The following is a 26,792-nucleotide window of genomic DNA, read 5'->3' as shown; positions in this document are numbered from 1 at the left end:
TCCTGTATCCATGTTTTTCTATTTTAGTTGTTGTATTTTAAGCAAAGTAGCAGTCATACTATTGCTACTCAACACAGTTACATGAAGACTGAGAAGTTTTCCAACAGCTCGAGCTTTTGGTGTACGTAAAAACAAGATAAGGAGTTTAGATTTTTGTTTAGAATATCTCTGTGTGTCGAAAAAGATCAGTTACTCCTCTAGGAGGAAGCTGAATTAAGGTAGCTGTTTGTTAAGCACACACAGAAGTCTCCCTGTTTTTAAATAAAGAGATGAACTAGTCTTCCTTGTAAACCCAGATTTAAAATATTACCCTTATGTCAAGGTGTTCCACAGCATAATGTTATCAATAACCATTAAAAAAATATTAATACTTGTAAAAACATGTCACTATCTTGAGTGTAGACTTGTTAGTTTCATGGGTTTCCACTTTCCTGTGAAATTCATGTTGGTTTTTTGGCTTCTAAATTTCCAATCCAGAAAAAAAGACTGTTATTTTTACATTTTTAACACTAAAGAACTATTGCATTATAAATATATGAATTACTTTAATTAGTGTAGATTAGTTCTAGTATCTCTATTTCTTTCTTAGAAAGGAGGAATTCCAATTTACATAGAAGACGTAGGATTTCATACTTATATGAAATATAGCCAAATCATCTTAAAAAATCTTGCACATGAAAATTGCGGGATCTACAATTTGCCACAAGAAAGAAATACCTGGGTCAATAAATACTCTTAAGTTAAATTTGCAGAGACATAATTTAAAAAATTGGAACTTATGCAGAATTTTGACCATTAAAAATGGGAACTTCAGAAAAGAGAACAACAGCATTATGTCCCCAAAGCCATACCAGTTCACACTAAGAAAAGAAATGAGTAGCTTTTCAATGAGTACCATTGCACTGGAGCTTTGACAGCTGATTAAAACCAAATCATATTGAAGCATTGATTCTGGTGATCCATAGCCCAGCTGATAAAGCAAAACTTCAGTCATTTATAAATTTGCAAGACATTAGCTATGCAGGCTTTGAAGCAGATATAATATGGAAGATAAATAGCAACTGAGAACTTGGTCCAAGATTCTTTAGAAATGTGACGACTGAAAAGGTTGATCTGATTTGTATGTGAATACCCATGCAGCAGAATTCATCATTTCTGCTACTGCTGCAGGTATGTAATTGACTGTGTGGTGCTTTAGGCCTGAGAAATATGGAACAGACCTTCCACAATGATGCTTTGAAATGCTGCTCATGGCAGAATTTAAGCAGAAACCCAGGAAAAACCCCTTGGAAAATGCCATTTAAGGACCAGCTTTCAACGTGATGCAGACTGATATTGCCACACCACTGTTTGTGGAGCTGTGGAGATTTGTAGTTAATAGGATCTAGCTCTTCATATATTGCTGACATCTACTTCTGAGCAAGGGACCCAGCTCAGCATGCTGCCAGAGCACTGTGATGATTATCACCTGATGGCACACAGCTAGGCATGCACAAGGCATGCAAGGGTTTGGGGTTTTTTTAATCTGCTCAGCAGTGCCACAGCACATACAGCACACAAGATGATCTACTGTGTCTTCTGGTATGACACCCTGAAGGCTCTCAGAATCCAAGAATGAGGAACCACCTTGATTCCAAGTATGTGATGTATCCTTTTCCAGACAAGGGTCTGGGTTGATAACATCTTGAATAATTCAAATAACATTTATTTTTATACAGAATACCAGTAATGAGAGCTATAAACCCCAGGAATACCTAATTTTACCCAATATATACAACAGATCCCTCTTATGCTAGGCTCCAGCACTGCATATTCCACTGCAAGTTTATACAGCTCAATCCTTTCTTTATATAATATGAACTTGCCCTTACACTGGTTAGTTAAGAGATACAGGATCAAACTTAGGCAGGGTACGAAAAATCTGTTATACTCCCCACATTTTCAGGATCTTCTCCCAGGTTTAGATAATGAGTGGGGCATAGCGAATATCCCCCACAAAGCCAGTCTGAAATGACTTGTGAATTCGTTTCCATTTTCCAGGTGATTTACTTTTATTGATTAATAAGCTTTGGTGTTCGTCTGTTGTTGCCTCCACTAGTTCTGTTTGCAATATTTATAGCAATAATGAAAAGATTTTACATTTCATTTTCTTCATGAGTAAAGTATCTTGATTACACCCTTAGTCACTGTAGCACAAATTCGATATAAAGACTTTAATTACTTTTGTAATTAACATTAAATGAGTGGGTTTCTTTATTTCAACACAGACCTCAGTCTCATCAAATGCATGAAAAACCTTGGCATATTGTTTTCCTTCACTGTTATGACAAGAAGTTAAACTTTGCTCAGCTGGCCCTGTGGTGCAGTGCATTTTAGTGAACCAGTGTGCTGGGAAGGCTGGATGCAGTCCTGGTCTAAAGAGAGGGCGAGGGAAGGACTGAACCACCGTATTGCACCAGTCACATCACATACATTTATGATGCAATAAACAGCACTATTGGGAAGCCTGAGAAGAGGTCAGAAGACCCTTCAGACTCTCTCTAGCCCCTCACCACTATAAATTGTATCAAACTAGTTCCAGTGTACAACGTGGGGAGATGGGAAACCAATGGGAGAAAATCTATTTCCAATCCAGAGAGTGGCCTCTGGCTATATCACCTTGAAAGATCTGCAGCTCAGCGCTGCTGTTTGTCCTCAGTGAGAAGGCAAACCTCCAGTTACTTCACCTGGTTCCAAACTAAACACACTGAGCATTTTGTGCAAGAGAACAGCATAATAAGCAGCATGAAATGAAAATCTGAGAGTCACAGAACAACTGAGGCTGAAGGACACTTTTGGAGATTGCATAGTCCAACTCTCCTACATACTGCAGGGGTCATAACAGCAGGTTGCTCAGGGCCATATCTACGTGGGGTTTGGATATCCCCAGATATTTGGACTGTGCAAAATCTCTGCACCACCTGTTCCAGTGTTTAATAACTTTTGCAGAAAAAAAGTTTTTCTCATGTTTCAGTGAGATTTGCCTTATTTCAGCTTGTGCTCATCCTCTCACTGAGATGCGTCTGGCCTTTTCTTCTCCAGTCCCTCTCAGCAGGCATTTGTGCACATCAGTGAGATCTCCCTTGAGCCTTCTCTACTCCAGGGTGAACACTCAGCTCTCTTGGCCTCTCCTTGTATGACAGACACTCCAATCCCTTCACCATCTTCATGGTCCCTTGCTAGACATGCTGCAGCAGTTCCATGTCTCTTGTATTGGGATGCCCAGCACTGGACTTCAAACTCCAGATGTGTCTCACTAGAGCTACTCAGCTCTGCTGAGGGAGAAGGATCACATTCCTCAGCCTGCTGGCAACACTCTTCCTAATGCAGCCCAAGATGGTGTTGGTCTTCTTAAACGCAAGGAGGCATTGTTGGCTCAGGTTCATCTTAGCATCCACACACATCCTAGGGTCTTTCCTCAAAAGCTGATTTCCAGCTGCAAAACTGAGTTCTAGCTGTGAGCCCCCAGGCTGCAATGGCACATGGGGTTACTCCTCCTCAGCTGCAGGATTTTTCATTTCCTTTGTTGAACGTAATGAGGTTCCTAATGGCCGATTTCTCCATCCTGTCGAGGTCCCTCTGAATAGTGTCACATCCCCCTACTATATCAACTATTCCAATCAGTTTTCTGTTGTCTGCAAACCTGCTGAGGGTGCATTCTTCCCCATCATTCCAAACACCAATGAAGATGTTAAACAGTACTGCCATAATATTGACCCCAGGCATACATCACAAGTGATTTGCCTCCAGCTGGACTTTGTGTCACAGGTCACAATTCTCTGAACCTGGAATTCAGCCAGTTTCCTCTGCCAACCTGGCTGTACTTCCTCAGTTTGTCTATGAGGGTGTTTTAGAAAAGGGTGCTGAAAATCTTACTAAAGACAAGACAGAGAACATCTGATATTCTGCTCTCATCCATCAGCGAATGAAAGAAGGATATCAGGCTGGTCAGGCTTGATTTGCCCTTTGTAAATTCATGCTGACTATCCACAATCACCCCCTTGTTCTAGACATATGTTTGGAAATAGTTTCCAGGATTATTTCCTCTCTCACCTACTCAGAGGTTGAGATAAGGCTGACGGTTTCCAAGATCCCTTTCCCTTCTTGAAGACAGAAGTGATGATTTCTTTCTTCAAGTCTTCAAGAACATCCCCTGACTGCCATGTTCCAAAGGTTATTGAGTGGCCTTGTAAAGACATCAGTCAACACCAGCTCATTTAGTACTCATGGGTACACTTTGTCATGTGCCAATAACTTGTACATGTCCAGTTTATTTAAATGTTCCTTGATCTGATCATCCTCTGCTGAGTCCTTGCCCCAGACGTTCCCTCTGGTCATCAGTGCACTACAGAAACCTCCTGGATTACTTGTGCCCTACTGCATTGCTCAACCAGCAGATACCAGGATGGTTTAAATTCTCCAAGGAAACCAGAACCCACAACTGGAAGAAGGCTTCATCTAATTCTTCTTCCTGATCACGAAGTCCATAGCAGACACCCACAATATCATGACATTGGTTGGGCCTCAAATCCTGAGCTATGAACTTTCAGCTGGTTCATCAGCCTGCATATTCTGCTCTCTCACACAAAGGGCTTGCTATCCTTCCTATCACTCCTTCCTTGCTATCCTGTCCTGTGCTTCCGTGGATTGCAGCACTCCAGTAGTATGAGCTATCCCACCACTTCCCAGTGATCATGGTGAGACCATAGCCCTGCAGCTGCACCACAAACCTCTAATTCCTCTTGTTTGTTCCCCATGCTTTAGAGCATAGGCCATCTGGAGAGCCACACCCTTGTGCTGATTTCCCACTAAAGGTATGAGAGCTTTCCCTAAATTGTCTTCTCTCAATCACATCCTTTTTCATGTGCATACACTTTGTGTGGCTCCTTCCTGCCCTGTTTTGTTGTTTGTGAGGTCCTGGCTGTCTCTATCCCTCTGAACCCATTGCCTATCAACCCATCAACCACTTCCTCACTTGGTCATGAATCATCATTTCTCTACTCCATTGTTCCTGTTTTAAAGTTCAAGTGTACTAGAGCTAAGTGTCAGTGTACTGAAAGAACAGCTACATGCAAGTTGTATATTCTGTTATGGAAATCAGGGAAGAAGATGTTTGCCAGATAGAGTCTAACAGTACAAACTTCAGCGATGTACAGAGAATATAAATCCCAAAAAGCATATATGAGTTTGTCACACAAGCCATTCAGTGGCATGGCGTAACATGTGAAATAAATTAGAACTGGCTTAAATCCACAGTTACAACCCATTACATTATCCTCTTTCCTTGATAAACTCATATAAAATATTTTAGTTACACTTAAGCATTCAATTAAAAAAAGCATGTAAAAACCGATTAAAATTTGGCACAGACATAATGATATTATACCACACATTGATCAAGATAAAAAAAATATAATTCTTAATAAAGATGTGGTTTTCAAATTTAAAATGAGGGATAACAGTAATATTCCTAATGCAGGAACTATTTGTTTGAAATCCAGATACACTGAGACAAATTCTCCTTAAAGTAAGCTATTTAGTCTTTCATAAATTTAGCAGATTTTATTAAATCGGATATAAGTGAAACACCTTATGGTAGCTTGTTATTCCTCCAAAACAGAAGCCTCCACCTCACCTTTACCATGCATGACAGTTCCCTACTTAACGGCACCAAGAAGTCCGGGTATCTTTGCATAAGCAGGCTACAAATGAAAAGTGATGCAATGACACAGTCTGGCATAATTTTTAATTAAGTGAGCAAATGTCATTCTTTGTCTGATCAAGCCCATGTGGTGCTGATTAATCATCATGGGTTCTTACTTATCAATCATTTGCATTAAACCACAAAAAAATTTCCTTCTGCTTCATTTAGGATGTGAGAAATGTTTCAGAGACATACACAGTAATGTCTCCAACATACGCAGGCACAAAGTACTGCTCGACTGTATCATGAATGCATAAAGACCATGACTGATGAAAGCAAACCTCCATAAAGAAGGACTGGTAATTTGGCTTCACTCATCAAATACATACCAACTCCAGATTCACAAATCTGATTCTGATTCAAGTCAGAAGTCACAGAACATTTTGTTCACATACCAAAAATTCCTTGTATTTTTTTCTGCACTTCCAACTAGAGAGCATGGCAGTTACCCAGGATGGTAACAAGAAAGATGTTTGGAATAATTTAATATACAGAATAGTTTATCCACGCAAAGCCATTTGTTATAACACATACCTGAAAATGCTAAACAAATTAGAAAGGAAGAAGCTATTTTATATACTTATATTTAGAACTCGCATCAATCATAATTCCCTCTTGCAACCTATTAGAAGTGTTAATCAACAAAACCTCCAGAATGAAGATTAACTAATGGTATTTTCTATACATGCTATGTCACAGCTTTCTTACAGGCAATTCAATTGCAAATGTACTGTAAGAATTAATTTAGTCTTCTACTGTAAAAGGTTTAGGCATGGTCTTGTCATTTATTACAGGAAGGGGTAGATTTTCCTTCTCTCTGTGTTACTAACTTCTTCAACATGCTCAAACTTCCTAACACTACAAAAATTTAAATTTGGGAGTTTTGTCCCAAAACAGAGCTCAAGTGTCATCTAACGATTCAACTAACAAGCACAATATTTCTGTGTTTTTCTGCATGAACTGGTGTTATGCTTGCTGTTCAGATAGCATTTCATTCTATAAATGCTTTACAATATTAAAAGCATAGTGTATTTTCAGTAATGTAACTGAAGGAGTTAATTATTAAAATTAAAAATTGCCAAAAAACTCCCCATGAATTGTCCTACTCTTCTATCTAATACCCATAGGCTTGAGAGACACAAGAAAAAGAGTAATCCTTCCAGGTTTTAAAATCTTCTTGAAAAAAGAAATAACTATAAACAGGGTAATATAGAATATATTGTCTCAAATCATATAATCTTAATTTTTCAAAACTGAGGGAAAATAGAAAGACACCAGTTCTGCCTAGATTGATATGGAAAAGGGATTATCTAGATTTTTTTAAAGGATCTTTCCTCCATTAGGATTTGGGAGGAACGGTCAGGAACTGTGCTGGTAGAACTGGTGATCAAGTCAGTGGATATAAACCACACTCACTATGACCTGAAACCTCAGTCCTTCCGACATTTGTACCAAGTTACAACCAAGGATTGCTTTCTTAATGACAGCCCTAAAGAGGACAGGATCTTGTATTCTCGTATGTCTAGGAGTCTGATTTATATCCGTTTTCACAGATGCATTAATATGAGGGATGATGACATTATACTGACTAACAGCATTTACTGAAACTACTTCTGTCTTTAAACTGGTACACTTCACGTTCAGACATTTGGCACCACAACTCTCAATATGAATAACTAGCCAGTGATTTTTAGCTCATGCAAAAAGTTGGGAGCACCATTTCACTTCAGGTTACTAATCAGAACCCCAGACTACTCTTAATCATGTTTCTCCATTTAATATAATTAGCTCAGCTTGCTGGTCAATAGCCCTAGGAATAATTTTGTTCTGCTCGATGGAGAAAGAGATGCAGATATCCTTTCTAAAGGTGATGCAGACCAGAAACCTCGCTTGCGTATTGTGAATTTGTGTATTTTCTTTCTGGATACAAAATGTACCTAAGGATACTTGTTGAATGACTTAGTTGAGTGAAATGGCAGAACTGAGCCACCTCTTTTGAGCCTCTGTATGCTTACTAGGTCTGTCCCTAGCACATATCTGGAGAACAAAAGTAGGTGGATAAAAAAGGCAGTTCAACAAACTTTGTTCTTAACATTATGCTCACAAAGTTGCCATGGTCACTGGCCTGACACACTTCCAAATGAAGATGATGCTGGATATGTGGTTTCAGTAAGACAAAAACCAGGAGGACAAAAAATGTTGCCCCTCCTGCTCAACCACCCCATCCCATCCTATCCCATCCTGTTTGATATATGCTAATTTTGGGTTCTTTGGAGGCAAAAATAAAACTTGAATTTCAAATTACTAATCGAACTTAAAACTTCTAATTCCTTAATTCCTTGACCTTAAAGAAATATTAGTAATTGAGATAAAGAATCGATTTAATCTAATTTTAGATGTCAAAAATGAAAGCAACCAATCTAAAGAAGTCATCTAGGGTTTCTTCAACAAGTAATGCTAGAAAAGGATAATTCCGTGTCTTTGACACCTGTCTGAAGATTAGGTGAACCATCCAAGATAATAGGTGTTTTCTTCTTTTTCATGCTGGCTTAGGTAAGATAGAAAAATAATTTAATAAAAACCTATTTTTTAATGTGAATTCCACTGAAGATGCATAGCTTTTAAGACTGGAGTTAAACAGCATGAATCTCAAGATGAAAAATATTGTTCCAAATACAATCAAACCTTTCCCCAATTTTTTAATTTCTTCCTCATATTTCTATCAAAGGAACTGCATTGTATGTTATTACTATACATTTTGTTCACTATGGAAGTATTACCTGAATTTAGAGAAGATTAAAGCAAGCAAGCATAAGGTGTCTAATTTCTGAGGTATGGATTCTGTGGACAGTATCAGAAAGGGGAGGCATTTGAATTTCAATTACATCTCACTTTCTGGTCTAGAGTGAGGCTGAACTGGAGCTCCCACTGCAGACACTTGGTTTTGTATAAGAGTTCCCCCAATCCTGTACACAAAGTGCTCTGCTACCCCTAAGAATGGAAGAGGTTGAGGATTTGACCCCAGGTTTCACCCTTTCCAGGCTCACACAAGGTTACGGGTTCACCCAGTTCTGATATTTGTGATCACACATCCTGAACTCAAGGAAAATTTCTGATAAAATCTGTTAGGCATACTTATGGGAAAAAATCTTACTTTGTTGAACCTGACAAAGACACTGTGAGAGGTTCTAGTTGAGAAAAATTCTGTATCTATGAAATAAGGTATTTTGGTATGAATAAAGCCCTTTGTAAGAGTCAAATACTGAAAAGCTAGGACACAATGAAATGCAACATTTAAAGACATGAATTGAGATGACTTTAAATACATTTACAGTTCCACTGCAGTGTTCTGCTGGACTGTGGATTACTGCAGCTGTCAGGTTATACCTCCACCAATCTGAAATATTACTTTAAATACCCTTATGAACATTCCTTAAAAAGAAAATAAGGTGGATCTAGCTCAAACATAGAGGCCAGTTTCTGAGCTTCCCTAACATCCCTTCCTGTTGTATAATAAACACACTAAACTCCTGCAGCTGATCTTCTCAGACATTGAGTCTGTCTAGAAGTGTTCTGAGTGGTAAATTATGCCTTCTAGGCAGATTTCCTAATAGGGATTTTTTTTTTAATCGTTTGTAAATCTTCTTGTGTTTTACAACACTTAAAGTCAAATTTTTGAGAGTTCAGAAACTGGCAGATGTAATCAAAGACTACCAAGCCAATACTACAGCCATTAGAGTTTCTGGGAGTTTTGTCATCAAGTTAAATGAAAATAAAAACCAATCTGTGCATCTAAAAAGCCCTAACCCCAGAATAGATTAGTATCAAGGAGGAAAGATGTATTTGATTATTGATAATGCAAATGAATTAAACTACTTTCAAACCACAGATACCAAAATTACTATATGAATAATAGTTTCAAATCTAGAAATTTATCATATACACAAAACCAGCAAAATAAAGGCAGGTAGGTAAGGAAAATACTTTGAGAAAGAAAACCCAAGCTTTTATGAAAAAAATTGTTTAACTAAAAAATCTAGTAATATTTCTGCTTTAAGACCTTACTGACTTATTCATTACATTGATTCTTAGCCAACAATGAGGACAGCCTGTGTTCAAGTTCAACTGGCCATAAATACATGAATCTACCATCCCCTCATGGGAAGTCTGCTTTCTGTTTTAGATGCACAACTGCAAAAATAACGTCATCGTAGGCCAGTAATGGAAGACAGTTTATATGTGTATAATATTTTTCACAAATTCTTACGTCGTGGCTATCTGGTTTCAAGATGTTCTGGTTGTATTCTGGAACTCAGTGAAGGAGGGAGTGTGATGCAATTGAAGCTGCATGGAGAACTCACCTGATCCTGCCCCGAGGGCGCTCGGATTGCTCTGACATAAAACTTGTGCTGCTGAGGCGAGAGGCACTGCTGGTTCGGGAAATGGCTGACACATCACTGACATCACTATCTGATGATTTGGCAGAGACGTTATCACAACTTCTGTACTGATCTGTTTGTATATTATACTAGAGATCAAGAAAAGAAAGGGTGAGGAGTCTCATCAAAACAGGACGCACTCATCGAGACAACAAATGGCCTAAGTACAACAATTCTCTTTAACTGCTTTTAGATGTAACAAAATTGTATGAAATTCAAAGAAATGCCTACATTAAACAATGCCTTTATGTCTAGTGCACAAATCAAACATGTCCATTTATGGACTAAATAAGATACTTGGAATAAAATACAGCATTGGAAATTAAATAGACTGCTGGTTCTTCAGCACACTAGAACTAGAAAATAATGAAACATTTATATGAAATATTTATGCAGCAGACAGACATCTCAAGCACATGCATACCCATCCATTTGGCTACAGACTCTTTTAAAAATTTTAAAAATATTAAAAATATATGCTATTAAATACCTGCACATAAAACTGCATATGAGCCTGAATGAAATATAATGCTACCTGAAGCTATTAGGGACTGATTTCAGTTCCTAAGTTCTATTAAAAAAGAAAAAAAGTACATTTTCTATCTCAAAACATCTCTTTGTATTGTGATACTAGAGGACTAGTTAGGCAGAAAGGTAGCTCAACAAATACAGTATTTGTTTCCAGGCAGATCAGTTCCCTGGTCTAGTTGCATTTACATCTATCTGCACATGCATAAGCACTAGCAGAAGACCCAGCAGGGGGAATATGTGGACAGGGGAAGAAGTTACTTCACTTTTAAAATCAACTTTGACACCACACCACCTATTACATAATGCTCTTATTGCTCATATCATCAGTCAGACAGCAATCAGTTCAATCCTAGCAATGTCACACTTACCTAAATCTTCACTGACACAGATATGAGGACCAAATAATTGTCAGGCTCACAAAACTAAAACTCTCTGTCATTAGAAGAAGGTACTCTTGGCTGGAAAGCAACTAAACCAGTGACATACTTCCCGAAGTACATTATGGGAAAACTATTAACACATAGGAGAGCTAGGCAGTTTTTGACATGACACTCTAGGGAGTTCATTTTCCAGATCTGTGCTCTGTAAAATTGTAAGTCATGAAAGTTTATTTATGAATCATACACAAATCAGTGACTGTGAATATCCAAACTCCAACTAGGCACTGGATTGCTGGATGAGTCACTCAGCAAATGCCATGACTTAATTTCAAAAACCTGGCAAACACAAGCTTGAGCTTGTACAGATGAATCTATCAGGTCTCTTCTCCTAAAGCCAGGTTTATCTTCTCTTGCTTCAGTGCCTTTCAGCATCTATGCTTGTGTACACTTGGAAACCTCTTGGTAAAACATTGAAGATAAAATGAGGAATTTAATAGGAGTAGAGAAGGGGAAGGAATAAAGACAATTCTAAGCATCAATTGTAAATATGGAAATCTGCAGGACAAATGGAGGTTATATAAATTTACTGTCTCAGTGTATTTTTCAGGTTATTAGAACACTGCTTAGCAAAAACTCTTAGCAGTACCCTGTGAGGGCCTTGCAGTGGCTTGAGTAAAAACATCTGCAGCAGAGAAAGCTCTGGTTTATTGAAGGCAACTTTAAGAAAGTGGGTAACAAACAAGGCTCAAGTTCTCTGATATTCAAAAATATTTTCAACTACAGTGAGAATTTATTGAGAGGTTCTCTTTACAAGTGACTTGTTGTGACTTTACTGAATATAAATGCCCAATGGGGTTAAGGTGAGACTATGCTGATATGTTTATTCAGATCCCCTTTTGTTAATGGCTTGTAGTCTGTTAAAAAATTTTGCTGCTTGCTGTCCTTCAGACTGCAAGATAAAATTGGAACTCCGAAATGGAAACACAAAGCATACTAATTCTTATCAGATCTAGTTCATAATAAGATATCAAATTTTTATTCTAAAGTGTAAAAAAATATTCAAAGCAAGAATACAAGTTTGAGAACTTTTTACTTAGGCTAAATATTCAGAGGCTAGAAAACTGAATCGTTAATTCCCTCCAGTATAGGTTAAACTGCCCCAGTCTCAAGACAGCCTTGATGTCTTATGCAAAATTCCTTAAGAATTCCTAATGAATCCTTCAAGCTACTCTAAATGAGACACATAAAAATATGAAAACCACCTGGACACATGGAATGATCTGGCATTCTATTAAGCTAAACAGATTTGCAACCTGCAAAATCATCCCATTAAATAATAAAATTTATGTTGATTTTAGTGAAATAGGGATTTCACCCATCCCATATATTTAAATTATACCTAGAAATTATTCCTTTGCAGTTGAGGTTTTAAAAACACTTTGTTTAAAATAAAACCAAGCAATCTTTCTCAGATGCATGGGGTTTCTTAAGCATAGTAACAGACTGTCTCAGAAATACCTCCATGTTTTATTTGTGTTTGCTGTAGACAATCTGACTTCTTCCCTCTGCCATTATAATGTCCAATTACCTCTCTTCCTCACCAAAAAGTCCATATTCTCTTTGCACCCTCTGGTTTGAGAGTGCATACAGTGAATCTGCAATGGTGGGAGACTTAGGTGGTCCCTGAGCAACCATGACATGCTGCTGGGGAGGGCAGACTCCCCCATCCAGAGAACCATCAAGGCCAGATGCAATGACTTCTGGAAGCTGTCCTGCTGGAAGCCTTTCTTCTAAGTATTCAGGGAGGCATAGGCTGCTGGCCTTTGTCCCAAGCCACACCCAAATCTGGCTCTTGAGCACTCAACTTATGGTTCAACAGGTGGACTGTATATGTCATGAAGAAAATCCTTTGTTTCACTCGTACTGAATTCGCTCCACCTTTCAAGGGTTATCTACATGGGCTGGGGAAGATGGGGAGGAGGGAGAGAGAGAAAGCATCAAGCATGGTTTTGGAGCTTACTGGTTAGAACACTGGGAAAGTAGTTAGAAGTCCCAGTTTGTGTATCAGTGGCTGTTTAGAGATTCAGCTTCATCAATTGACTGCTCAGTATCAGTATGAAACCATTTATTGGTGCAGGGGCCTTCAGCCCAGGTATCATCCCCTGTAAGGGGGGGACTATATACATATCCTCAGTCTGTTTTGCTCCATATAGTCCAGCAGTCCGAAAAATTGAATTGTTTTGTGCATACCAGACTGGCTTAAAGGACAGTTTTTCATATGTTGGTAAACAGAGAATTTTACAGTGCGATGGGACATAAAGAAAAAACTGAATCCATGTCTTCTACTTGCCTTGTATTGCAATCACACAGCTAGTGAAGAAAACACGAAGCATCCTTTCCTAAATGAGATTTTCACGGCACGGCTGAGCTTTCCCTACCCCTTTATACTGTATGCCAGGGCTGTGATTCCCAAGAAACTGAAAACCTTTTCCTTCACAGAAATAGAGATTAGCACAAAAAGTAGTGATGGTGAAAATTAATGCTGAGTGCTACATAGTTTACATTTTCCTACTACTACTTCTGGATTTAGCTTTTCCTTCCTATACCCGCTCCTTTTAATTCACTGACCTCTACAGAAGGCATACAAGTTTTCCTACCGATTTCCTACCTACCTCTGACACAATCTGATAGTCAGTCATCTCAGCTAACAGATGAACAAAATGAAAGAAATTTTGAAGTTAACTTTTTTCCCTTCAAACATAGAGAGAAGTAAATAGTACTCTTCCACAAAGCAGTGCTCATTAAAATGAGAATATTTTACTGTTGCAATACATCTGAATGTATCATTCAGAAGAAAAATAACATGGACTAAGATCCTCTTACATGGTATCTGCAATGAAGCAATGCCTGCAGGTTTCCAACTGGGCTCAAAAACAATATGATACAGTTGTAGTGTAAAGCAGAAAACTGCTGCTCTTTATAACTGCACATACATTTGCAATAAATTTCCCCGACATGTTAGATTTAAATATTATATCATTTTGAAGCTTCGAAACAAAGTATATTTTCAGTGCAATCACTTCTCTTTCAACTCTGTATCTTAAAGCTTATGTAACATTCCTTTTCCAAGGTGCACTATTTATGACATTAGGAGAGTTGCTGAAGTTTGCAGCAACTTCAATAGCAATTACTAAGGAGTAGGTCTGGTTTTTTAAACATTAATAGCAGCTAGTTTCAAATGCCAAAAATACCTGCACTGTCCCTGCCTGCATTACAAAAACAGAAGTCTACAAACAGCTGGAATGCACTTCTTCCATTCACCTTACCACCAGTGGAGCTGTTACTTCTTGCACACCAGCAAAAGGAGAAAAAAGGGGTATGATGAACTGCAGATGTATTAACATCAATGGGAAGAATGCAGACATAAACCAAGAGTGTACTTACAAATAATTTTACAGCTCCTTAATGACTAACAATGTTAGCAATTTTACTGATTATAAGGCACATCTTAGAAGTCATTTAACAGTCCATTATAATTGGATTATCTTCCATATTAAGAGGTATTTCTATTTCTAGATTTAACTCCCAAAACCATGATGAATACAAGAGTTCAGAGCTTTGAAAACTGAATGAGTGTGCTGTCCTTTGACTACAAAAAAAGCCCCAGGTGATTAACCTTGGCAAATATATACCTCATTATGTGCTTAAAATGAGGAAATTAAATGAGAAAATAAAATGGGCATTAAAATGACGAAAAAGAAATCCAGACCACATTCATATATTCACCCAGGGACTTATGCAAGTCTTGAGGTTGCAGCTATCTTTTGAGGCACCATACTCTAACGAGGAAGTTTGTCAGAAAACACTGAATCCTGCACAAAGCACCTTGAGTTTTATGATTGCTCACACAGGGTTCCTCTGAATGCTGCCAGCATTCACAGCCCAGCAGTTGGCACCTTGGGGTGTTCAGGACTCATCACTGACTTCCATCAGCTTCTGTCTTAGGAGCAGCTCACACTGTGGTCCAGAGCCCACTAAGCACCAATGATTCTAAATAACTCCTCCTATAATTGTATCCAGCTACTATGAACACCGCTCAACCTCCGAACAGGGAACAGAAAAAACGAGCAAGTCAAACCAGGAGGAAACTGCAGTGAAGCCCACAGGTCAAAGGAATGGAACTCACTACATTTTGTGAAATCCAGCCAGTAGTGGAACGACTGCAATCTTAATATGACATAAAGAATTTTTTCTTCAAGGTTGGTGAAGGGGACCAAAGGAAGATTCTCACCACATCTATGTCCAAAAGCACTTTCCATACATAGCCCTTAACGCCTTGCCCAGCATGACGTAAAACTTAACATAATCATCCTCCTATCAGCCCAAGTATCCTACCCAGCCCCTCCTTTAGACATGAACTGTTAACACATAAGAGTTAAGACAGTAACTACTGAGTTAAATTCACAGTGCCACTGAACAAATGCATGATACACTTTTCTGCTAAATGCTTTTCAATCATATACAGTCTTAAGTCAGTAGTGCATCTAAATATAGAGTGATATCCTTTTAAAGTACATACTACAGTGCTCTAGTCAGTTACTCTCTTGAATAAACAGACCTTCCAAAAAAATGGAAAGCCGGAGCAGCTGCAGTATGGTGTTTGTGTTCTGTGTGTGGCATCTGGAATAAAAAAAACTTACTGTATTTTAAATTAAAAGGCTAATTAAGTTATACTGTAATTTACCTCTGTGCAAATCCAGAATTATGCCACCCATGTTTTGGTTCTCTCAAGCACTGAAACAGTGAAAATACGTGCACACTAGCCACTACAGCCTTACCAATACGTAAGAAAGAAGGCAGACATATTTAAAGCTCTTCTTTAAACCCTTTGACAAATCCTCAGAGGTCTGGCAGTTTTTTAAATTTCTTTTTTTGTTTAGCTTATTAGAAGTTAACTGTCTCACATAAATTATGGAGCCTTACCACTGCACTGGAAGGAAATGAGGATGTGAGCTCTGTGAAAGTCTCAAAACAACTAGAGTGAAACAGCCATGAAGATATATACAAATGTTGCAGGGCGGACAGTTGCCTGTTCAAAACCCATTAATGGATGTTCAAACCAGAAACCTGCATGGTGTATGCTTGGAAAACTATTGCTTGCTTACTGAAACTAGAAAATTGAGAAACTGAGTGGTAAAACCTACAGAACTGTAATGCATCAAAAATGGACTGGAAATTGCAAAGGACAGATCACAATATCTCTTAAAAAAAAGGCTTGTTTCAATATAAGAGAAAACTTATTTAACTTCCAGGAATTATTTTGTATATGCATAATTAACCATTGCAAATATGATCCAATCCCATATGGAAGGAAATTTTTTGAATGATTTAGAGAATTTTGTATGTAATGAAACAAGTGTATGTGCAAATGCTAAAATATTGGAACAATCAAATCCATGTGAGTTGATTGCTCTGAAATGCAGAATGGACTCTTTTTCTCAATGTGCAGCACAGTATAATTTCTCTAACAAATATATTTATTTTTTGAAGCAATGGGCAAACACTGCTATTTGGGAAAGAAAGAAGCATTTTGTTAAAGAGGGACAAACTCTACTTGCAACTGCTATTTCTTTCATAGTCAGTTAATATTTATTTTTCATTATTCCAGAATTTCTATTACACCACTTAGCATTTTTTATTTTTTTATTTAAAATAAGTATTGTTTCTGCAGCTTTTGAAGACTTTTCACAGATTTTGGCAGCAGAAATTGGGTACAGTCTTTGGTTCTTAGAAGTCTGTCATCAGCTTTACCACACCAGCTGATATGACTAACAACATTTTCATTGAGCTGTCCAAATCTTCATGTGTCTTGGTTATTTTCTTGACTCTTTCACCATTTTCTCAGAGCAGCGAAAGACAGTAGCATAAGGTTTGCTTTGGTAACATTTTAAAAGTGAGGACTATCACCACAGTGAAATGAAGCAAACAGATGACCTGACAGAACCTATCAGCTGGCCAGTTTGAGTATTGGCAATTTTTTAAACAGACTGAACATCTCAAGGGTTGTCTTTTTACAGTGGGAGAAGGGGAAAAGGTGGGGGGAGGAAAAGTGTTCTGAAGGTGTGGTATGATTTTTTTTTCCCCCCTTCTTTTAGGTCTGTTAATAAACTTCTTTATATTCTTTTGAGTTTTGTGCCTGCTCTGCTTTCTCCTAATTCTTATGTCACAGAAGGTAAACAGTAATGAGTATTTTGGACCAAACCACTACACAGCCACATCACTGAATATCACAGAGTGTTAGAATGGGCTAATATAATTCTTTCTTAGCACTTAAAAATTAATTCTAGGTTGGACCATTTTATCTAGGACTCCAACATTATCATGAAGAAAATACATGAAAAGTTAAAGATTTAAAGTCCAGGGCAATTCTTCTTACCACCATTTTAGCATGGAAAAAAGTACATGCCTGTCAGAACACAAGGTACTCCAAAAATATTTCTCAGATAACAACTGATGGAGAATTTGCTTCTTCAAAATTTTCCTCACACTTTTAGAAAAAAAATTCTGAATAAAATCATTTCAGTGTTCTTTTCATTTAGTACTCATTATGCTTTCAATTTTGATTTAATTTCCACATGTATTTAAAACCAAAAGAAGATCCTAGAAATCACAAGGTTCTAAGGATAATTTGTAACATTGCAGGTTGATGTTTTCTAACTACCATTCGTCCATACATTGGATCTACACTGATCAAATAAGATAAACGTATTGGAGAGCAAAAATTATGCTTATGGTATATAGAGTGAGAATTAAAAAATATGTTTCAGAATGATAAATATATTTTCAATGTATTCATACATTTGTATATTTCAATACAAATTTCAATCAATCTGTAAGCACGTATAATCTAAATCAGAAAACTGGCCTTTGACTTGGAACAAAGGTCTCTGGTCATACTGGCAGAAGTCCTCAGATTGTGTATTACCTCTCTCTCCTGAAAACTTTATCAACCCTATTCTGACTATTTTTTCTAACATGTTAAGTGGTTGGGAAGTACCACAGAGACACACTGCATCTCACCCTCTTGCCCTGAGTGGACCTCTCTTGAAGGTAATAGCAAACCCAGCAGCAAATGAGCTGCTCTAGTTAAACAAATTCTTGCTTCTAATAGAGGACCTAATTGGAAATTTCCATCCCAGCTGTTGAGTTTTTTTAATAGCACTGGTGTCCTACAATTTGGCCATTGAGGACCTAAAGCCTTGTTTGTCTTGTTTCTCTTCCTTTTGAGAATCGTTCATCTAAGTTCTTATTAAAGTTGTCTGCATGTTTAACTGCAACAAAGATCTGGAACCAATCTTTCAAATCTGTTAGATATTAAAAGTTACCCACCAAATTTCCTATTCAACCATTCCTAAGTAAATTTCTGATTTTGTTTTAGATGAGTACCTCACTTATACATTATTTTGACCTGTATCTCCAGGAGCATCCAGCTCCTCAGAGCTTGAATTGTAAGCAGCAGTGCAGATGTGCAAGACATTTTCAGCAGTTTGCTTAGAAGCAGTTCAAATTATAAAGTTGTGGGCTATCATTTTAGCCTTATCAAGAAAACAAAATCCCTTTATATAACTTCATTAATGTAATTTCAATATATTCCATTTTCACAGAAACTCTTTACGCTTTTATTAGAAAAGGAAATCAAAGTAATCAGTAGGTATCTCAAGAAAGGAGATATTATCTCTGACATTATTAGGATGCAAAAAAATTATACAAATATGAGAACATCTGCATGGGATTGGGCCTAGTTCTGTCTGGCTCTCTACACATCAGACAGCAACAAGGGCCAACCTACTCTTTCATGGCCTACTTTTCCAAACTCCAGGGATTCGAAGTCTGAGGACTTCCTAAGCTAGAGGTGAAAAGTCTTTGTTTAACAGCTGTTGAAGGATCTTTCTTTCCTGAACTAGTTTTTAAGTATTTTGGTTTTTACAGATTCATTTTAGGTGATGTCAAAGACTAACTCTAATGCACATCAAATGGGGGCAAAAATGATGCCAAAAAGCTATTACTTGAAGACATTTCTGTCAGACTTTAAAATACAGTGTTCTTGAAGGTTATATGATATTTTAAATAAACAAGTTTATGCCTTCAATTTTCAAGCCAAAGTATCAATCCAATACTACTGACTTTACCTTGGTATATTGCTCACGCTCATGTTCTTGGCTAGAACCAGACCCTGATGTCTGATTATAACGGTGCACTTTCATTTTCATCTGTCTCGTTCGCTCCTCCACTACTAAGCTTGCTGCAAAAACACACAATGAAAATCAATTAAAAATAGAGAAAAGTTTTTGGAAAAAACAAATGGTTTAGCAACAATTTTAGCTTATTTCCATTTCAACAAAACAAAGAAAGGTACAAACATGTAGAACAAGCAGGGTGTAAACACAGAACAAAGGAACACTAATGTCAAGAAATCAACCACTTTCATTGCGAGAATCTTTACCTGAAAATGGGCAGACATCCCAATTTCTACACATAATCAAGCTGGTGCAACAGATATGAAAAGAGTGAAAAAATTTAGGTAGTAGGCTGAATTATAAACCTGTTAAATATTCTGGATGCAGGGGACATAAATCCATGATCATCTAAGCATGTGTTTGTTTAAATGTAGAAAATATTACAGTAGCATTCTAAGAACTAATGCATTAAACTGGTATTAAAACTAATTTTAAAGTAATTAACTCCTCCTACTATCTTGAAACATAGCAGTTTAACAGAGCTAAGACTATTTAAGAGAAATAATTTCTCCATTCAACCAGTCCTATCAAAATACACTAATCTTCTAGCAGGTTTTTTTTTAACAAGAAATCCTTTAAAATCACTACTTTGCTCTGTCATGTTCACTTTTATTTCAAATAAATTTGTGTGTGTTTTTCATATTCCATATGGTGGTGTTTCTTTAAAAACAGAAATCTTACACCTTAAAGAAGTTGTGCTATAAAGAGCATCTTCTTCAATTTTAACAAGATTTGTCGACTAATATCGGCTGTGCCTGCCACAGATACATGACCTTGTACTAACAGAACGAGAGGTGTAAAAGCCCCTGGGCCAAGGCTTCCTCAAAATCAGTTAACCTTTGTGGTAGTGAATAAATTTCAGAAGGAGCTATATATTCTGCTATTCTTAAACTTGCTAACATTTTAAATTCAAAGCAGTACAGGTAACATCAATACCATGAAAACTGGCAATTTTTTACAGTTTTAGAACTAGACCCAAATATTTATCAGTAACTATTCTAAATCACAGGAGCATTCACTATGTTCATGGTGGTTTAAGAGGTTATAACATCCCAGAACAACTTCTTTTAAGTTGGAATTTTTGAGTGTGTCACAAATTTAATTTTATTTGAGGCAACCTCCACAAAATCTTCTGCTTTTGTGTCAACCATGGATTTATATTACTCTCGAAAACAACTAATTTTATAAGTCAAAGAGCCCTTCCCCAGATCAGTGATGGGCGAGAGACACCTATATTAAAGCTGCACATAGTCAATTTGCAATCACAAAACATAGAGAATTTTAAATTACTGGAAAAGAAGTAGTTATGTATTTTCAATTAAGAAGTACTGAAGCTCTCATGTGTGGCTTTTACGCTGTTAGTTCACTGTGGCATTCTTTACACATTTAATTCTTTTGTCTCTGCTTTGCCAGCACAAAGATACAAGGCCGAAAAAAAAAAGGCAGTACACTCAGGATTGGATATTTTAAAGTATAAGCTACTGCACAAATCACAATTGTGCCTGCATGTACCATTTGTAACATGCCTATGGAAATGATAGAATGTCTGTGTGCTGGTTGGGTGTGAAAAAATATACAAAGGCATCACCGTGAATTGCTTCCACATTTCTCATTTAAAAATAAGAAAATTAAGTACAACAAACTACATTAAAATTCTGCTACAACTACAAATTTAAGGCGCAAAATAAAGTTATTGTAATCTTCAATCTCCCATATCCAGAGTCCAATCTAGCAAATTCTGCACATGCAGAATGTCACACTGGGCCCAGCAATTATTCCAGATGACTAATTATGTCAGTAAATGTGTACCTTAATTGCAATGAGTCCAGTTCCACCATCAGATATGCAGGCACAGCTCCAATTACTTCAATGGAAGTTGCATGGAGGTATCTGAAGGCAAAATTGAGCACTTTAGGTGAAATTTTTAAAGATGGCCTCTTATTTTAAGGACAGATATGAAAGGATTAAGATATATCAATTAGGAACTGAAGTAAAAAAATGGATATCTTAATCCTATCATACATGCATGAAATAGACTGATGATACAAAATCAGAGGGAAAAATGAGACCCCTTTAAAAATTTATCCCTATATGTGTATGGTGCACAGCTTAGAGTTACTCTAAAATATAACCCTTTCATTGTGTGAATTTTAGGTCCTTTACCCTGTCAACTGTATGTTATACTAAATAATATATATGATATGTTACCCTGTATTACCTGAGATACCTGAGAAAGAATGTTCTATTATGTAATGAAATGCTGTTTCAGAGGTTCTTTCTTCAGTCAAGATTGAGTAAATAGTCAACCTTAATACTGTAATTCTTGATTTTTGTTATGTTTAAATCCTTAAGCTTAACACGTTTATGTTTTCTTTTTATTTTATAAATATGATTATATCAAAGAACATTAGAACAATTAATCAGGACTGTGAAGTAAATCTAAATTCTCTAATGGAGAAAGTGCATGAAATAAAATGTAATTTAGCACCAATTAGCTGTGAATTTATTTCTAAGCATGCAGTTGCATGAAACTACTCTAGAAAATCCAACTGTGTTCTTTCCAGCTTTGTTTACCATGCACATCTGAGCATATGTTGAACATAGCTCACTTCAGTGATGGAAAATTTTATCTGCCTGACTAGTGGCCTGGTAAAACTTTTACATGTTAATCACGAGAAGCAGAAAAAGAGGTTAACTGGGGAGCAAAAGCACATTAGCAAAACTGTAACAACCATAGGTAACAACACCATATGATCACATCGCTTTCTTGAACACAGCTGGTTACCACAGGTAACAAAAAACTGACATAAAATGTACTTGAAGAACTTAGCCTGCCTCTTAGAAAAATATGGATCTACTTTCTTTTAGGACCCCAATATTTACAGAGTGATTACTGGAGGTGTTGAGAGGCAGAACTACACAGTAATTTAGAGATCACAGCACTGTAATCCCAAGACCTTTAAATTCTAGAGTGGCCCTAGAATAAAAAATGAAGATTTACCGTAAGTGTCTCAAAATAGTGGTACAACTACAATCAATATCAGGTGTGTAAACATGTTATTCTTTGGGTCAGAAGTCACACTTCAAAGAGCTGTAACTCTCATCTCTTCAAGAGCTGATGATTCAGACGTGAGATTAGTCAGTGTAAAAGTAATTGAGAGAAGAGAACTCATTGATCAGACTGCTTAAACAAAGGGTGCAGCTTTATAGCCAAAGATTTTACTACTAGTAAAGCACGGGAAGGTTAACAACAATGATGTACATAAACAATCAAGCCATGCAGGAGATAAAAGACAGACATATGAATGGAATCAAAATGTTATATTTCAATTCCATTAATCTATATATAAACCAGTCTGACTCCTGTAATCCCAGGTGTACTGGGTCTGGCTGGGATGGAGGCAGTTTTCTTCACAGCTGCCTGTTCTTCCAGTTGTGACTAAGTGTTGATACCACACCAGTGTTTTAGCAATCGCTGAGCAGTGCTTGTACAGCACCAAGGCCTTCTCTGTTCCTCATGCTGCAGCCCCCTGCCCTGTCCTGGCTTCCCCCTGCCCCCAAGTAGGCCATGAGAGGAAAAAGGTGGGACAGGTGACCCCAACTGACCAAAGGGACCATTCCATATTGTATAGCATCATACTCAGAAACAAAACTGGAGGTAGTCTACAATATACAATTTTGTAAGACACTATTTGAAAGAGGCATGGAATAAACTAAAGAAAATAGCTACAGATCTCATTTGCAGCCTGCAATCTACCCTCAAAGAAAATTAGGACAGACTAACAGTTGTTTTTTCTTAAAGGAGATATCCACTTAATTTTTCTAAGACTTTACCCATTTACTAAGATTTTATTGCTAGTCATATTCCTTTTAATATATGAGCATTATGTCAAGATTTACAGAGTTACATCTGGTGCCACTTTGACACTTTGAGGAGTTGACAGCCCTCATCTTCATTATTATCCTCAGAAAACTACTATGGGCATGTTTCAACCGCTAAATGCTGTTTAACTGAGGCAGAAGTTAGCACTGGCTAGAATTCTAAATGTTCAGAATATATCTACCTTTTCAATTACATACAAAATAACACCACAATAATCGATATACTATACTAATATATTAGATGTAGTAGGGCAGATAAAGTTCTCCTTTTTTCTTTAACCAAACTTTTCTAGACAGATGTGTCATATGGCATATTTCTGTTATCCACAGAATATGAATCTAACAATTCAAGAAATACAACTTTAAAAGAAACTTGCATTAGCATCAACAACAGACCAACCCTATGAAAATCACTGAGAGCTGCAAAAGCAGCACTAATAGTAGTGGCCAGTGCAAAAGAAACAGAAGTAATTTTAAGGTCTAAAGTTCTCTAAGGTTTGAAAGGGTGTCTAAACTTTATACGATATGGAAAATTTCTCAAATGACATGATGCCTTAACACCCATCTATTAGGCTGACAGCAAAATGTATGAAACTTATGTGGGATCTTTTAGATAAAGATTGTACCACGGGCAGCAATAATGAACTAGCAAGGAACAGAAAAAATGCTGTAGATGCCTTTCTAGCTCTAGTTTTTTATTCCTGAGCTTTAACTCTTTAGATATCCACCTCTTTCATATTGCAACATTCATCAAAGAGACTCTATATTCTGAAAATTTTGGAAAACAGTGCATTTTGTCAAAAAATAACATCTAATAAGAACCCCCTCACACATTTCAAAAACAGATAGGTAAGTCAGATAAGTAACAAGATACATGTTTAAAAAGTCAGGTGCTTAAGCACAGGAGCAAATTTCCATCACTTGCAGTCATTAAGTGAAAATAACTTTCTAAAGGACATTCTTTCTCAAAGCCAAGTATGGTCTTAATGCCAGAATGACTGGTGACAGTATCTGTGATTCCAACTGATAATTATACTGTGCTTTTCTAGATGGTAGAAAACCTATGGATGTTTTAGCACTGGCTGTACCATTTTTTGTAATGATGAAGTCTGCAACAAACACAGATTTTTTTTCTTGAGGTACTTCATATTTCTGTTCAAGACAGTCAAGATAGAAAGAGGAGGTGCAGGCAAACAGTATGACTTGAAAAACCTCCAAGTCTTACCTGCACTATTAAATGTCATAGTAAGCTACAAGAAGAAATTGGCATCAATATTTCAGATAGCTGTAACTCTTTCCAGAATATATCACACATCCATCCTTTATGATGCAAACTTTAAGAGGAAAAGTCTAGAAGTCTAAAATGGCACAAAGATTTCTTACATAATGAAGTACTGAAAAATAAGTTGAAGTGAAAATTTATCTCATAAACAAATCTCATAATAACAGTGTCCCTGGTGCAAACCCAACAGGTTCAGGCAGGGGACCAGAGGACTGCACTTATTCCAGAAGCCAAGAGAGGTCTGACCTATTCTTCAGTTTCAGTCTTCATATTAAGAAGTCAAACAGTGAAAAACAGCTACAGCTATAGTGCAGTGTAGAAGTATGTACACAGCCTTTCTATATAGTAAAAGCCAGGAGAATCATCTGTCTGTGCAACTTAGATGCTCTGTGGATGGGAATCAGGGGAAAAAATCCTATCTGGTTTGAGGAATTATATATGAAATAATAATAAAAAAAATCTGGTTTGAGCAGTGGCAGCTGAAGAAGAAATTCAGAGGAACTTATGTCCATAACAAAGACAGGGAAATAAAGCAGCAACGAGATTTGGATGAGAGAATCCTCTAGTGCAGAGATGGCTGTGTGGCACAGAAAAGAGAAGTCACACTGGTACTGGACCAGGATGATCCATTTCAGAAGTAATACAGAGAGTCTCTAGTTCATTTCTGTTGATCCTTCAGGATGAGTTTTGCAGTATGTACACACAAAATATCCTGGCAATAGGTTTCCTGCCTTTAAAGATTCACAGCAAACTCTACCATGAAATTTAAAAAGCACAGAAAATCATAAGCAGATAAATGTTTTGAAATATAAGGTAAGTAACACTGAAAAATCAATTTGTTGCCAAGATGAAGAACTTGCTATGACTTCCTTGAATAAACAACTTCAAAAAGTAATGGCAACATGCAGATAGTGAGGGAGATGCCTCTGAACCCTGCTCTGCCTGACCAGAACCTGCTGTAGCTATTTCAAGTTTGTGTGCACAGATTTCCTTTCCATGGGATCTGATACTGCTCTGGACCTCCTCCCAAACATAATCAAGGCATGACCAAGGCACATATGCAGATTTCCAAGCTGGGAGATGAGCTTGGATCTCTCAGGCATGGTGGCCATCTTGAGCTTAAGAACTCACTCCAGAAGGAAGATAAGCCAATATAGAAACCTGAACTGGCTGATGCAATGTTCAGTTCTTTCTCAAAGAGTTTCAGGGGTGATCCACAGAGAAGCTTCTATGTAAAAGGAAACAACAAGAAAAGAAACACAGACCTCTTAAAATTTGAAAAAAACTCCAAAACAAACCACTGATTTTGGCAGCAGAAAAAGTCAGCGTGTTCAAAATCTGCTGGACTTTATAGCAACCTTTTCCATGGATTACATGGAACAGATTTAATCCATCTGCTTTGTTGCAGACTTATTTGGTCAGTGTTGTTCACTTCTGTAGTATATGCTTTCTCTCATATTTATGTCTCCTTCCACATAATGTCCTGTAACTCCCCCATTCTCATCTCTAATTCTCCTACTGTCTATTCTTTTTACCTCTTGTCAGAAGTGACAGTGGGCTACTGGTGTAAATCAGCTCAAATTAAGATATTTATGGTCCCCCAGATCTGCCAGCACTTCACTCTTCCTGCAGCTCTTCTTTTGCCCAGTTCTTTTTAGCCTCTGGGTTTAATCTGCAATCAGCTCCCTTGAGCCAGAGGAATCTGTGCATATAAATATCCCACCACCTTCTACACATGCCCAAATCTTGGGCCAGATCCATCCAAATCTTGTGGAAACAAGCTCTTTACAAACCTGTTACAGACAGTCTAGTTTGTCTGCATAAAGTCCATTGTTTTAAATAAAAAAACATCCACTGCAGCCCAAATCTTGACAGAGGCATAACCAACAAACAGGTAAGATTGATTTCTACTGTCCTGTTTGAGAGAAATATAAATACTGAGAAATAATTTGTAAAATCAACCACTTTTAGCATTTTCTTAAGACATTTCATAGTATATTCTAAACATTGCAAAAATAACATGTAATTGCTAACACCTAAGTTACATATTTCTTTTTCATCTTTTTTAACATTATCATAAAAACATACTTGTGTATGTTTGACATGGGTGTTGGACTTCTTAGGTAGTGGAGCAGCTGCTTTATTTTTACCTCATCATTCGTCCCTTCGGAAAGCAAAGTAGTGGCAGGAAATACTTTGATTCAAGCACAACTCATACTTTGGCTGTGACCCACCCAA

At 37.2% G+C, this 26,792-nt stretch overlaps 1 protein-coding gene across 30 annotated transcripts in view; it reads right to left on the bottom strand.

Annotated features, from left to right (window-relative positions):
• Nucleotides 1–26,792, bottom strand: part of RIMS1 (regulating synaptic membrane exocytosis 1) — a 319,206-nt gene that overhangs the window by 52,809 nt on the left and 239,605 nt on the right. For 20 of the 30 annotated variants that reach the window (XM_048299528.1, XM_048299532.1, XM_048299536.1 and 17 more), the window contains 2 exons: nt 19,283–19,395; nt 10,105–10,271 (listed from right to left, as the gene is read on the bottom strand). The exons of 7 other annotated variants lie outside the window; for them this stretch is intronic. In XM_048299528.1, coding sequence (XP_048155485.1) covers nt 10,105–10,271; nt 19,283–19,395 — 280 coding nt within the window. Of the gene's footprint in view, nt 1–10,104; nt 10,272–19,282; nt 19,396–19,596; nt 19,638–21,199; nt 21,776–26,347; nt 26,484–26,792 lie in introns of those variants that run through there. 3 more of the 30 variants (XM_048299557.1, XM_048299558.1, XM_048299556.1) reach the window with 3 other exon arrangements.

This window comes from Corvus hawaiiensis, chromosome 3, assembly GCF_020740725.1.
Source record: "Corvus hawaiiensis isolate bCorHaw1 chromosome 3, bCorHaw1.pri.cur, whole genome shotgun sequence".
NCBI classification, from domain to species: domain Eukaryota; kingdom Metazoa; phylum Chordata; class Aves; order Passeriformes; family Corvidae; genus Corvus; species Corvus hawaiiensis.
The sequence above is the reverse complement of the archived record's forward strand: the minus strand, read 5'-3'. Positions and strand labels throughout refer to the sequence as shown.